The sequence below is a fragment of the Amblyomma maculatum genome, chromosome 1 (assembly GCF_055883805.1).
Source record: "Amblyomma maculatum isolate TAMU_Amacu chromosome 1, ASM5588380v1, whole genome shotgun sequence".
Classification (NCBI taxonomy): Eukaryota; Metazoa; Arthropoda; class Arachnida; order Ixodida; family Ixodidae; genus Amblyomma; species Amblyomma maculatum.
The window spans coordinates 81,251,462-81,264,830 of NC_139344.1; the positions used below are offsets into that span (position 1 = coordinate 81,251,462).

At 48.2% G+C, this 13,369-nt stretch overlaps 1 protein-coding gene and 1 pseudogene across 6 annotated transcripts in view; one reads left to right on the top strand and one right to left on the bottom strand.

Moving 5' to 3' along the window:
- Positions 1-13,369, bottom strand: part of Tet (Ten-Eleven Translocation (TET) family protein) — a 213,772-nt gene that overhangs the window by 68,246 nt on the left and 132,157 nt on the right. For 4 of the 6 annotated variants that reach the window (XM_084588460.1, XM_084588457.1, XM_084588458.1 and 1 more), the window contains one exon: positions 12,505-12,657. The exons of the other annotated variants lie outside the window; for them this stretch is intronic. In XM_084588460.1, coding sequence (XP_084444586.1) covers positions 12,505-12,657 — 153 coding nt within the window. The remainder of the gene's footprint in view (positions 1-12,504; positions 12,658-13,369) is intronic. 6 annotated transcript variants of the gene reach the window in all.
- On the top strand, positions 3,808-6,458 carry LOC146202961 (uncharacterized; annotated as a pseudogene).

A 13,369-nucleotide genomic window follows, 5' to 3' on the forward strand; every position in this document is an offset into this window, starting at 1 on the left:
CCATTTAAAACTTTAATTTCCTTTCCGTATTGTGCTCTTGTTTTCTCAAGGCAGATGGCGTCTGCAAATCCTGACAGAGAGGACAAAATATGCTCAATAGGTTGATGGTGTCAACTCAATGCATGTGAAAGCTGCCTTGTCACTTAGAAGGTGTGCAACGGCAGTAATGAATGCAATATTAAACGAGATGCACAAGTTTTACTAAAATTCCAGTTGAGAGAAATAAAGTAGTTTTAAAAATAATGCTAAGAAAACTAGACAGGTGATGTAATATAAAGAGGAGCCATAGTGCAGGGCTACGGATTAATTTCGACCACCTGGGGTACTTTAAAGTCCACTGACGTCGCACAGCATGCTTCTCTGTTTCGCCTCAGCCGCCGGCAGTCACAGGTGATATCACAGACAAAATGGCAGTTTCGGTTGTGCGATTTCTTCTCTGAAAACATTTCAAAATGTGATCAAGCAAGGTCAAACAATAAAAGTGCCTGCAGTTTAGTGGAAGTGCAAAAGGCAGGCTTGCTTAAGTTAATACAAGTGAAAATAACTTGTCTTTATGATGCTGGAGCATAGTCATGAAATACAGTAATACAGTGATGTTAGCCAGAACAAGAAAGCGTTGAGCTACCATCAGCTCCAACCTCACTTTCTTTGCCAATCTTAAATATAAATTCCTGCCTGAACAGTGCAGTTCTGCCTTTGTTGTTGCCACTACAATACGAGACCTACCAGAATATGCCAATATTTTATATTCATCTGTGACAGCAGACTGGCTTTTTTCAGCCCTTTCAACACAGACCTGCCCAAACGGCACCGCAAGCCAGCTTTTAGAAATAAACCTCAATATGTGGCCAGGGTAAACACAGAACATTCGGCCTGAAATTTAAGAATTTAAAAATTCCAGGATCACAAGAATACAACGGACAATAATAAAGGAGGGAGAGTAGTACTTTATGGACCACAGAGATTAGGAATCCTTTGATTTTTATTTAGCTCTGATTTCTCTCTATATGGCCACTATCTATCTCTACTTCTTTTTCTGGCATTCATGCACAAACTGTCACAAACTGTTAACCTTGACAATGATAGTTATGTCATTCTTAATTTTGCCAATCTTGAAGAGGTTGGCAGCTGACCCCCCAAAAACTACAGCATTCTTTGTAGTTACTTTTTCTCCTTTTCCGATCAGTTCTCATGCTCTCTAGCTCCAGTGCCTTCCATTTCAGACATGCCTGCTGACTTTCTGTCGCATTCTCCTGATCATGTGCAGGAACTGCGTGTGCGCTTTAGCCAGCAAGCATGAAACTTCGAACAGCACAACTGCTTCCAAATGCCATTAACCTGGAGATATAGGTGATTTTCCAGTGACATTTCACCCGCCGTCTCTGCATCAAAATCATCTTCTGGCACAACATGCACTTAGCCCTATGTGGATTTCTCCTTCTACCCTCACCCATGCATCATATAACCAACACATTCACAGTAGCAAGGCTGAAATTTGTATTTTGCACCTGGCAGAGCATCATATAACCACACATTCAAATCACAAAGGCAAAATGAGGTTATAACACAGCCTGCACTTGACGGCTTAAGCATCGGTGTAACTACAGTTCAAAATAGGACAGCACCCCTCAGAGGAAAGAGTCAAAGACAGGGAGACGACTGAGAAAATAAGCCTCCCAAAAGGTTATCAAGAAAGCTTCGCACTTCGGATGGGTTCTACTCCAATGCCAATCTATTCACGATAGTTCACTGCATAAGAGGAGAGTAGAGAAAATGGGAGGAAGGGGACCAAGGCGACCAATCAGTGTCAGAGAAAACCAGCTACCCGTGACCCTAGTCCTCCAGGGTCCGCTTTGGACTTAGATTATCCTCTTCCTGCCTTCTACTGTTCCCTCTGAGCGATATCAGCTTGATCTTAATATTTCAAGAAATTTAAAAAGTGTGCAAAATATAAAGAGTTTCAAGACAGCTGAAATGGTTTTTCAGGAATCAAGAGTATACAATGATTTCAAGGGCTTGTGCAAACCCTTGCAGGGTAGGTTTCACTGCATAAGTTTGAGCGAGAGAAAAAAAATGTTTTAACTGCTCTTCGAAAGTCTTCAGAGTTTTCATAAAGGCTGTAGTCTTCAGAAGTTTGAAACACAGAAGCTATGAACGTAAGGGGGCCATTTCTGCCTGGATTTTAAACAAAGCTGAATAATTAGAATCACAAAAGAAAACTTTCACACAACTTATGTGTGCCACCTGAAATTACAACAGAGGGAAATTCTCATAACTTCCTCTGCCTATCGTAGTGAATGAAACACTGTTTGTAGGGGTGGGTATTAAACTTCTTCCAGCTAAATCTCAGGCTCAATCACATTCCAATTCATGCGATGACAACTATGACATATGTTTTCAAATGGAAAACATAACCACATATCACTATCCATAATGATTTCAAGCAAAAGGAACTTTTCAGACAAAATAATGTTAGTGCGACAAGCAATGCGAGTCTCTCATAGAGATGTGTACTGTTGACACTGCTAATAACAAATGCAATTTCCACAGCTTCTGTTGTGGAACTAGATATCCCTGGCTTGGCACTGTTAGGGCCCCTAATTTTTTCCAATGCAGTATTAAACCATATCATAAGGGGGAGCGTAAAACCAGGGCAACAAACAAAGGAATTTGAAGGCTATATTGTTTAATAAACAGACATAAAATTTAAAAAAAAAAAGCACTCAGGCAACAGGTTGAAATTCGCAAGCTCCTAATTCGAAAAAATGAAAAAAGACGTCCAACCCCGGAAAATATTTAGCGAAATTAAGTATTTGTCCAATGCTCAACAGCATCAACTCTAGAAACCTCGTTCCCATTTTTTTTTTTTTAAGTATACAGGGGTGGAAGCAAACTCTAGCTTTTTAGAGCAGCCATGGGAGCAGCAAAAGTTCGATTTCGGAGCATGTTTGGAGCAATTTATGGGCTATTTTGGAGCACTTTAGAGCGAGCAGACGGCGTTAAATGCTACAAAGCACGTTTTTGTTTTCACAACTACAGTAAGCTGTATTTAATTTGGCCTCCGGTAGAGCAGAAAAAATTGAACCAAGTACAAGTTATCGAATTTGCTCGAAAAAACTCAGTTTACATTGCAGTATTTTATTTGACGAGCCCCTGCATTACAGCTACCTGCATATGACATTTTCGTCAAGCGCTTTGCCTTGCGCGCACTGCCGGGAAGGTTGAACAATTGCTCGAAAATTGTAAAAGCCTCGCTGCTCTTTCCGCAGGCAACCCGGTGCATGATGCCTCTGCACAAAACAGCCCCGTCGCATTTGGAGGATGCTTCACCACAAAGTCGAACAGTGAAGAATTGCGGCGAAGCGCCAGTGCGGTAAAACTGCGTGTGACTATCTGGAATCAGAGTGGATGCACGCGAGGGACGCGTGCGTGGAGACAACAGCGTGCCGCCATCCCAAAACAAAAAAGAACAAAGGCGCCCACGCAACGTCTGATACACGCGCCCAATCGCAGCCGCAGGATGACATCAAGGAAAACCAGTCCAAAGCTATGCGATTGAGTTTATTTCGGAAACTGCGAACTTACCATCGTCGTCATGCATGCAATTTAGGTTCGGGCAGGCTAGCCGCGCGTGTTGTAACACAACGGGATCCCCCTGTCCAAATCCGTGGTCCAAATTAACCACACCGCGACCCGCCCATGTCCGGCCACAGAGGAAATTGTTGGGGTCGCCACCTAAGAACTTAATAGTGGCGCCCTCTAAGCTGAAGCGCTGAAGTGCAGCAAGGGGGGATTGGAACAGTTTGTGTTTGGTTCTGGAGCGGTGTGGGTAGTTTGTTCTCTCTCTCTCGGCCTCCCAGCACGACAGCACGGGAACGCCCACGCAACATGGTGTCAGAAGTGGGGTCAGCATGAAAAACTCGTCTTAATGCAGCTCTTCACGACCGTCAAGGGTAAAAAGATGCTCCCGAACGAAAGCGCTCAGCAAGCCCAGTGGCTAGGCCTCTGCAACCCTGCAAGTAGGTCTTCATGGAAGTCTCGCTTCGAGGACTATGCCGCTGTCTCCGGTCTACGGAACGTTCCGCATGACATGAAAGTATGTATACGTACGCTTCTGTACTGCATGGGCCCGGAGGCTCGCTTGCTGCTAGACACTTTTTCACTCGACGCTGCCGCGTTAGCCTCCTACGACGCAGTTGTCAAACGCTTCTCCGAGCACTTCGTGCATCCCTGTAATGAGCTCTATCAGTCGTCTCGCTTTCACAAACGCGTTCAACAACTTGTCGACACATTTTACGCCGAACTGTTCAAGTTAGTCAAACGTTGCAACTACCCGCCACCGGCGGTGGAAGAACGCTTGGTCCGCGACAGGTTTGTCGTTGGAGTGCTCGGCACGCGTCTCTCCGATAAGCTTTGCTGCTCCCCCAAAGCTCTCTCAAAGAAGCTTGGACGCAAGCTCGTCAGTCCGAGGACGCAGACAAGGAACGCTCACTCGGACAGGCTACCTCGTAAGGCATGGTCAGCATTGATGCTGCGACTCAAAAGTTTTCGCGACGGCCGGTCGACGCCAGAACGCGCTCAACGGACGTGAAGTCGGAACGCCATCGTGACATTCCGGTCCGTTTCTTCTGCGGCCGCGCATATCATGCACGCTCAGAGTGCCCGGCAAAGAGCTCTATCTGCAACTGCTGCGGTAAGAAATGTCATTTTGCTGAAGTTTGCCGCTCCAGGAAGTCGAGGCAGGCCAAACTCAATGCTATCCAAATGCATGCTCTCGAGACGCCAGCTAAAGCCAAGTATGTGGATGTCACAGCCAACAACTACACAACTCAGTTCAAAGTAGACTCAGGGGTCGAGGTGTCCGCAGTTGCAAGTGACTTCCCCGGAGTCCCGGCTGAGCTCGCCAAAGTAGACGCTATTTTGACAGGGCCCGGTGGCCAACCTCTGCGTGTATGGGGTTCATATTTGGCACAGCTATCTTGGCAAGGGAAGACCAGCTCCCAGCGTCTTTACGTCACTGAGGTGCTTTCAGTACCTTGCCTTTACTGGGTCTGCCAGCCATCCCAGCTCTTCAAGTTAAATTTTTGGGTACTGTCAACACTCCCGAGCCAACGCTTCATGCTGAGCTGTTCCGTGGCCACGGCACGCTCAGAGATGAGTACACCATTCGCCTGAAAGAAGATGTGCCGTTCTTACTCAGTGCACCTCGACGGATACCAATCCTGCTACGTGAAGTTGTTCGACAAGAACTTGAAAAATTCGAAAGTGATGGGGTCATTCGCCGTATTGATAAACCAACTCCTGGTGGTAGTACCAAAAAAGAATGGAAAGTATTGTTTGTGTGTGGATCTGACTCGACTAAAAGTGGTTCTCAGGGAAAGACACGATTTGCCTACCGTTGAACAAGTTCTTGGGCTCATCGGTGACGCAGCCGTTTTTTCGAAGCTGGATGCAACTGCAGGCTTCCACCAAGTCGTCAGCAGACTCGCAAGAATTGACGACTTTCATCACACCTTTCGGCTGCTGTTTTTTCCGACTGCCCTTCGCATCACTTCCGCCCCGGAGTATTTTCAAAAGTAAATAGCCAAAATCCTTGAAGGTCAGGAGGGTGTTGTCAACATGATTGACCAAGCAGGAACACGATGCAAGACTTGAGCAAGTGTTGACTCGTCTTGCAACTGCAGGCGTCACCTTGAACAAAGACAAGTCTTGTTTTGGGGGTCTCCTTTCTAGGCGTCGTCTCAGCACAAGGCATCAAGCCAGACCCAGGCAAGATTGATGCAGTGTATGCAATGCCACCTCCCACAGACGTTGCAGGTGTCAGACGTTTGCTCGGGATGGTAAATCATCTTGCCAGGTTCTTGCCTCATATTTTGGAAATCACTGCTCCGATACGCACCCTTCTCAATAAGAATGCTAGTTAGACTGGCAGCATGAACAGGAAGCTGCGTTCAAAAAAGTCAAGGAACTTTTGACCTCCGAACGCTGCCTGGCCAAGTACCACCCATTGTATGCCACAACAGTTTCTGCCGACGCCAGCTCTTTTGGACTCTGAGCACTCCTGCTACAAGCACAAATGACTGGTGAGCGGAGGCCAGTAGCCTTTGCCTCAAGGGCAATGACGACCACAGAACAAAGGTACAGTCAAACAGAAAAGGAGGCCTTGGCTACAGCGTGGGCCATCCAGAAGTTCGACGAGTGCATCAGAGGCATCACCTTTACCGTCGAAACTGATCACCTTCCTCTCGTGTCATTGTTTGGCAGAATAGAACTTAACATGCTTCCTCTGAGGGTGCAAAGACTCAGGCTTAAGACAATGCCTTACCAGTTTCAAATCATGTACCGTCTTTGCCTAAAGTAACCAGGCTGCTCCAAAGGCTGGCGGAGCAAGCGCGCGGCCATGTGGCGGTGTTGCGCTTGCTGTGGCTTATCAGTGCTCGTCAGCTCCGAGGGTACAACAGCTGACGTAACTTCGCACCCTCAGTCTCGCCCATTGGGTGACAAAACTAGGCGTGTATGATGTGCGGGCTGCGATTTCACGCCTGCGAAGCCTAGTTGTGCCCAGCGAGGGCACTCAGTATAGCGACGGGGCTATTCGCACTTCTCGGCAACTGCGGAAAACAGAAAAGCAGGTGATAGTAGACAATGTGAGCTCTTGTTCGTTTCTAGGACGAATATGTGCTAGGTTTGCCAGACAGTGTTGCTCTGAAATAAGGGTTCCGCGAGCGCGAAAGCAATCCTGTGCATATAATGGCTAAGTGTGAGAAAGGTTTCATTATAGTTCATTACTTAAACCAAAACTGACCTACAAGCAAATGCAAGAATTAATTAGAATCAATCATTGCACTTATTTATAGGCAGCCTCCCCAAGGGGTTAACACAATTTTGCAAGCCTAAAAGAGAGATAAGGTGGTTTGAAAGGGTTCACTAGCTTTCCCATATCTTTGTACTGAAGTTACGGCCCGTAAAGTGGCAGTACCCAAGGCACCTCGGAGAAAGCATATTGAAATTTCGAGGTGCATTATCATTCTTTAATGTACAGGCGCAGGAAAGCGCAATTCTGCTGGAGCGTTTCAGTAGCGGATTACAGAACATAAGTATGTAGCGAGTAACGCGACATAATATCTGCTTCAGGGCAGTTGCCGAAAAGAGCGAATAGCCCCGTTGCTATACTGAGCGTCCTCACTAGGCGCAGACAAGCTTCGCACACACGAAATCGCAGCCCGCACATCATACGCGCCTAGTTTATATCATCCAACGGGCGAGACTGAGGGTGCAAAGTTACGTCAGCTGTTGTACCCTCGGACCTGAAGAGCACTGATAAGCCACAGCAAGCGCAACGCCGCCACACGGCCGCGCGCTTGCTCCTCCAGCCTTCAGAGCAGCCTGGTTACTTTTGGCAAAGACCGTACGTGCCCGGAAAATTGTTGGCTACAGTGGATGCATTGTCTCGCATCCCTCCAGAAGTGCATCCAGTACACACAGTGGAACTTTTTGCTACCGAAGTCGTGGCTTCTGCTCCAGATGTGCTTCCTGTGAACATGCAGGATACCAGGTATGTCCAAAGTTGTGATGGAGAATGCACCACGCTCATCTCTTTCTGCCAGCACGGCTGGCCAAAGATACCTTTTCACGCATCAAAGTATGAATCGGTGAAGGATGAACTTTCTGTTTGTGATGGTCTTCTCCTCAAAGGCACTCGCCTTTTGATCCCCGCAACAATGAGGCCAGCAGTCTTGACGCTTCTGCATGGAGGACATCAGGGCATCGGTCGCACCAAGACCCTCGTTCGTGAATCTGTGTGGTGGCCTGGCATAACAGCGGAGATAACCTCCCTCGCGACCAGCTGTGAAAGGTGCACACTTACTCGAGTGAATTCAGCAGAACCACTCCTTCCTACAAACCTCCCTGGTCGTCATTTGGGAAGTTCTGGGCATGGACCTCTTTCACCACAATTCTCAAACCTTCTTGATGGCAGTGGACTACTACTCCCGGTTCCCAGAGGTGATGGCACTGAAAAGTACAACAGCTCCAGTGGTAATTGAGGTGCTCAAAAGCCTGTTCGCCCGTCATGAGTATACCGCAACAGGTTAATTTAGACAACGGTCCGCCATTTTCTTACGCGAATTTGCCGCATTCGCTGCATCTTATGATTTCGACCACATCGCCAGTAGCCCCCGTTACCCGCAGTCTAACGGAGAGGCAGAGCGAATGATCCGGACTGTGAAAAACATCTTCCGTAAGGCAACAGATCCTTACTTGGCCCTTCTCAGCTGTAGGGATACACCAGGTGTGAGTGGCTTCAACCCAGCTCGGCTCCTAATGGGAACGTAACTGAGAACTCGAGTCCCAAAGCCGGATGAAAAGCTTCGTCCACACTGGCTCGAAAGGGAGGAGGTAGCCCTCAGAGATGATTCTTACAAGAAAAGGACTTCAACCAACATCATCGCGTCAAGTATCTGCCATCACTTCAGTCTGGTGAGCAGGTCTGGGTTCGACCCCATCAGGGCCTGTATTCAGACTGCGTCATTATCAAAGTGTCGCTATTTCACGTGATCCCGAGTCATCTGATTGGTGAAAACACTAGAACATGATGTTGCCACCTTTTCCGGCTCCGTAGTGGCAACACCCGATTCCGGCGTTTCGACCAATCAGATGGCTCGAGGTCACGTGAGATAACGACGCAAACTCGGAATACGGGCCCAGGTGTGTGCTACAGTTCTGAGCAAGGAACAATTCTGCAGCCAAATCGTCGACACCTTGTTTGTTCCCTTTGTGCTGAGGGTAGCAGATCCCACACTTCTCCAGCCTCACCCCCTAACTCGAGAGGCAGTAGCGCCTGATCTGCTGCCTGTTACAGCGGGACCTTCACGTCGTGGTGTTGGTGTTGTGTTTACCCATAGCGGCTGTCCTGTAGTACCACTGGACCGCTTGAACTTGTGACTGCATGGGGGGGGGGGGGGGTCGCCACTTATGAACTTAATAGTGGCTCCCTCTAAGCTGATGCGCAGCCAAGGGGGATTGGAATAAATCAGTGTGTTTGGTTCTGGAGCGGCGTGGATGCTTGCCTCTCTCCCTCGGCCTCTTGGCACGACAGCATGGGAACGCTCACGCAACAGAAAGCAAGGAGGTTCTATTAAATATTAACCCCCTTGGAGGAAAGCGACGGCAGCACTTATGTCTCTACTCTCTTGCTAATCGTATTCGCAGCTGAGATGGTACTTTTGTACAGCTGCGTACAGCCAGCGCTCTCAGCAGACAAAGTGATACGAAACTATCGCAAGAATGTTATGAGCCTTTACATCACTTGAAATTTAAAGCACATAAAATGTCAACTTTTTTTATGAACTTTAATGCTTTATTGATATACTTTTTAGTTTGTTTGTTTGTTTGTTTTTTTTGCGAGTGAAGCAAAAATAATAGGAGTACCACCATGGCGCTACCCGAGTGCAACGTTACTAGAACAAACTCTATTAACGTTGCCCGAGTGTAGCACAGCCTCATTGCCGCATAGAGTTGCTTACACTCTTCAACAAGAATGAAAGCTGAGGGCACTGCACTTCAGCCACCATGGGCGCGCTAAGTATCATGAGCCGGTCTCCTGCTTAGTGCGGGACAGTCGGTTTTTCTCGGGTGCACGGAGTGGCGTTACTATGATGTCTCTTTTCCATCATCATCTCGAGGTGGGTACATGAACCGCAAAAGCTATAGTAGCGAAGGCACAAAAGCAGACGTCACCAATTAAAGGTTTCTGTTTCCCGAAATGCCACTAAAAACTTCCTTAAGTGATTGTGCAACCATAAATATTTTCAAAACGTTTTTTGTCCTTCCAAAGTGTGCCTATTAAGGGTAAAGTATTGGTATCTGTGCAGCTCAAAGCTAGGCCAATAGGAGAAAGAGCCATCGCTTATATTGGATGAATTTCACCTGACATCCAGTTTCTCTTTTTTGAAATTAATAGTCACAAAATTGCATGTTAGGACATTGTTTACGGTAGTAGAACAATGTTTATCTTTGCATTAATTTTGGCCAAAAGTTTTTCTGTGCTCGGTAGTTATCCGGCCCATGATGCTTTGGGCGCCCATGGGGGCTGAACTCCATGTAAACTCCCATAGTTGGCGACACAGCTTTCCCTCTAGGTTTCAGTAAGCGACTATGCGTCGCCACACTTTACCTGAGCATCAGCCAGTGCTTCGTAGTAACAGGGGTCGTTGTCTAAAACTGCATGGAAAGTGATTCTGCATCCCAATGGCGAGAATTATTTAGAAGTGCAATGGATTCTAAAGATTTTTGCTCGAGTTCATGAAAAAAAAGACAAATGACAGCTGCAACAAACAGTAGTGGAATCGATTAGCTGCTATTAATTTCAATTCAGAAATTTGGCTCGTGCCGCCAGCCTTTCGTGAAAGCCGCGGCGACAACAGCTTTAGGATAGGCACCACTTTGGACGTGGATACGGCTGCGTTCTGATGGTGATGACAGCTCCCCCCTTCTTAACCTTTTTAGCGGTATTAACGGGTCACCCGCCTCAGCTCACGCGCTCACCCGAATGCTCCCTGTGCGGGGAAGGGCTACATTCGAGCACATCATGTTTATCTGTAGATAATTTCAACCTCCTGCCCAATGGGGCCTAAAGAACCACGAGGGATGGGATCGCGGTCTCCAGCTCGGACACAGCTAGCCAAAAAAAGGCTGGTCGACTCGGCGGGAAAGGTCGCCACCAGGCGCCACCTGCCTGGATCAGTTGTGCCAGACCTAGTGCTTTACCTTGTGAACTCATAAAGTTTGTACCACCACCTTACGCACGCTTCTTATTTTCAAAGCTTTGATCTTGAAACTACGAGCTGAAGCGACACTCGAAAACTGCAATTTCAAAACCGAAACTCAAATAGCATCTGCTCGCGAACATGGTTCACAATCGTCCTACATCAACTCCTTATGCCAAAAAAAGTGTCTGAAAAGTGTTTTTAAACTTGAAAAAAAAAAAAACGCGTAAAAGAATTGTCATATCTACCGCAGTTTTTACAACTCTAGTCCATACCCTGCTCATTTTTTACTTCTGGAGAAAAAAAAACTATGCTGGCCACGGTGATGAGTTTAATGATGGCGGCACTACTTGTGGGAAGTGCTTTTCGGTCTCAGCTATCTAGCTCACTATAAGTCTCTGCTTTACCCCCATGGTAAGGACTGTTCCCATGCGCCACCTTCGACAGCAGTCAACTCAAGCACCGCCCAACAGGACTTCCACGTTGATTGCGTGTTTACAAAAAAGTACAAGCGGGCCACCTAAGGTCACGCTGGGAAGAGACATGAACGCGTAAAACCAAAGTTTGGTACCACGAAAAAGTACGCAATTAGCTTAAACGGCAGTGATGTTAGACTGATGACGTGAGGTTAATCCCAGAAAACTCGCCACAGGATTATCGAATCGTAAACTCCCCAAAACGCGAAATGCACGTAACTTCGCTTCTGCTCCAGCAAGCTTCTAATGCTTGCGGCTGAGCACGAGCAGATGTGTGTTCCACGCGTTTTGAATAAATAACCGAAAAATTTGTAATTGCTGCCTTAAGCGAGAAGTGCACAAGCGTATGAACTGCTGCATAACAGCGATCGTAAAGAATGGAGGTCACAATAGCCATTGCCAACGCCAGTAAGAACGTCGACGTCCGTGTACTACTACGTGAAAACGCTACACTCAAAGATTCTAAGAGTCACCCGTGTATTTACATGTGTGCCTCTTTCAAATGTCAAGAAACCAGGGGAAAACATGTGGCACGCCTCGCCGGGTCAGTTCAGCAAAGCAATGCCAACATGTCCAATTCCCTACTTTTAAGTATTACCCATGAACTTTACCACGACCTGAGGCGAAATGAGAAATTCTGCAAGTGCTAAAAATTGGAATGTTACGGCAATTTTGAAAGTTCTGTTCAGCCACAAAGTACAACAAGCTAGTAATGTCACACGCAGCCAAGCGGCAACGGCACGAATGCAGCAACTGACAAATACTTAACTTTCTTCTCGCCAAAACGCTCAATAAGTATGGGTTAGGCATCGGGGGAAAAAAAAACGGTTAATTAAGCATGGTTAGCTTCATGCCCACCGTTAAACAGAAAGCGTTGCGCACAGGCAGCAGTTGTTAACCAGCAAGAGCAACTACAACTAATGACTTAAGTTTTCAAATTATGAACATGTCCACACACAAGCAAATGGCAAGAGGGAAGAAAAAAATACTGGCGCAAACCTACAATGCTCGCTGTGAAGCCGTAACTTAAACAGTCTTCGGTGAAGACATTTTAGATTACGGCTCCACTTGCCACTACTGACACAGTACTACGTGCAGCAGAAACAACCCATGAAGAAGGGAGGAGAGTTGTTAAAAAGCGCAAGGAGGGCGAGGGCCCTACTCGGAAGGACGCGACTGACCTCAAAGAGCCCCTCCCATATGTTTGGCGCCCCACGCGGCGGCGAGCGCCATCCAAAGGCCCTGGTCGCTCAGAGACTCACCCCTGGGTGCCCGAGATGTTCCGGCACTCCCTGCGGGAGGTACGGCGTCGTGGAGCCGTTCAGCGTCCTCCCGTTGAGATTATTTCTGCCGCCGGGGGACGACGCCATTCCGTCTTTTCCGGCAACCCCGCTTCCGCAAATGGCGCTCGCTACCTGCGGGCGGCGGCAGCACGTTGCTGGAGAGCGCTGCAACGACGCGCGCTCCGAGGCCCACACGGCAAGGGCAACGCGGATTCGCGGCGCATACGACCCTCAAAAGGTGCGCCACCCTCAGCCCTGGGCCTGCTGGCGGTGCGGTAGCACTGATGGCCGACGGTCTCCCATGCGCGGCAGCAGACCGGAATTCGCGGGAGGCCTCGCGAGGGGCGAGGACGCCCCGCAGCCGCGCTTGACTCACGTGCCACCTCGCAACAATCTGCAGCAGCGCGACGACATTGCGGAAGCCGGTCCGCACGGGCGCGCAACGACGGGGCTGGCCGCCGATCGACGCAGCAGCAGGCGACACGAGGAAGACGCCATCGGCCGCACGGATCGAAAATATTGAAAATGGCCGTTGTAACGCAGGCTCGGAAGGAGGAGGGAGCACGAGTGGATGAAGGCGGGAACAATCGGAAAAGCGCCCGTTACCCTAGCAACCACGCCGATAGGGGAAAGAGAGCCGCCTCCACGACGCGCTTTTTCTTTTTGGTTTCTCCCTAACATTTGTTAGACTCAGCGCGCATTTTAGTACTGATACGTTAGAATTATCCCCAATATCGCGTTGCACCGACAAGAAACGCGTGCACAATGTAGCCCGAGCACTGCCGCCCACCGACGACACCTATTACATAGCGCTCTCGGCGTGGCTTCGCGCCTCCCCTCAACG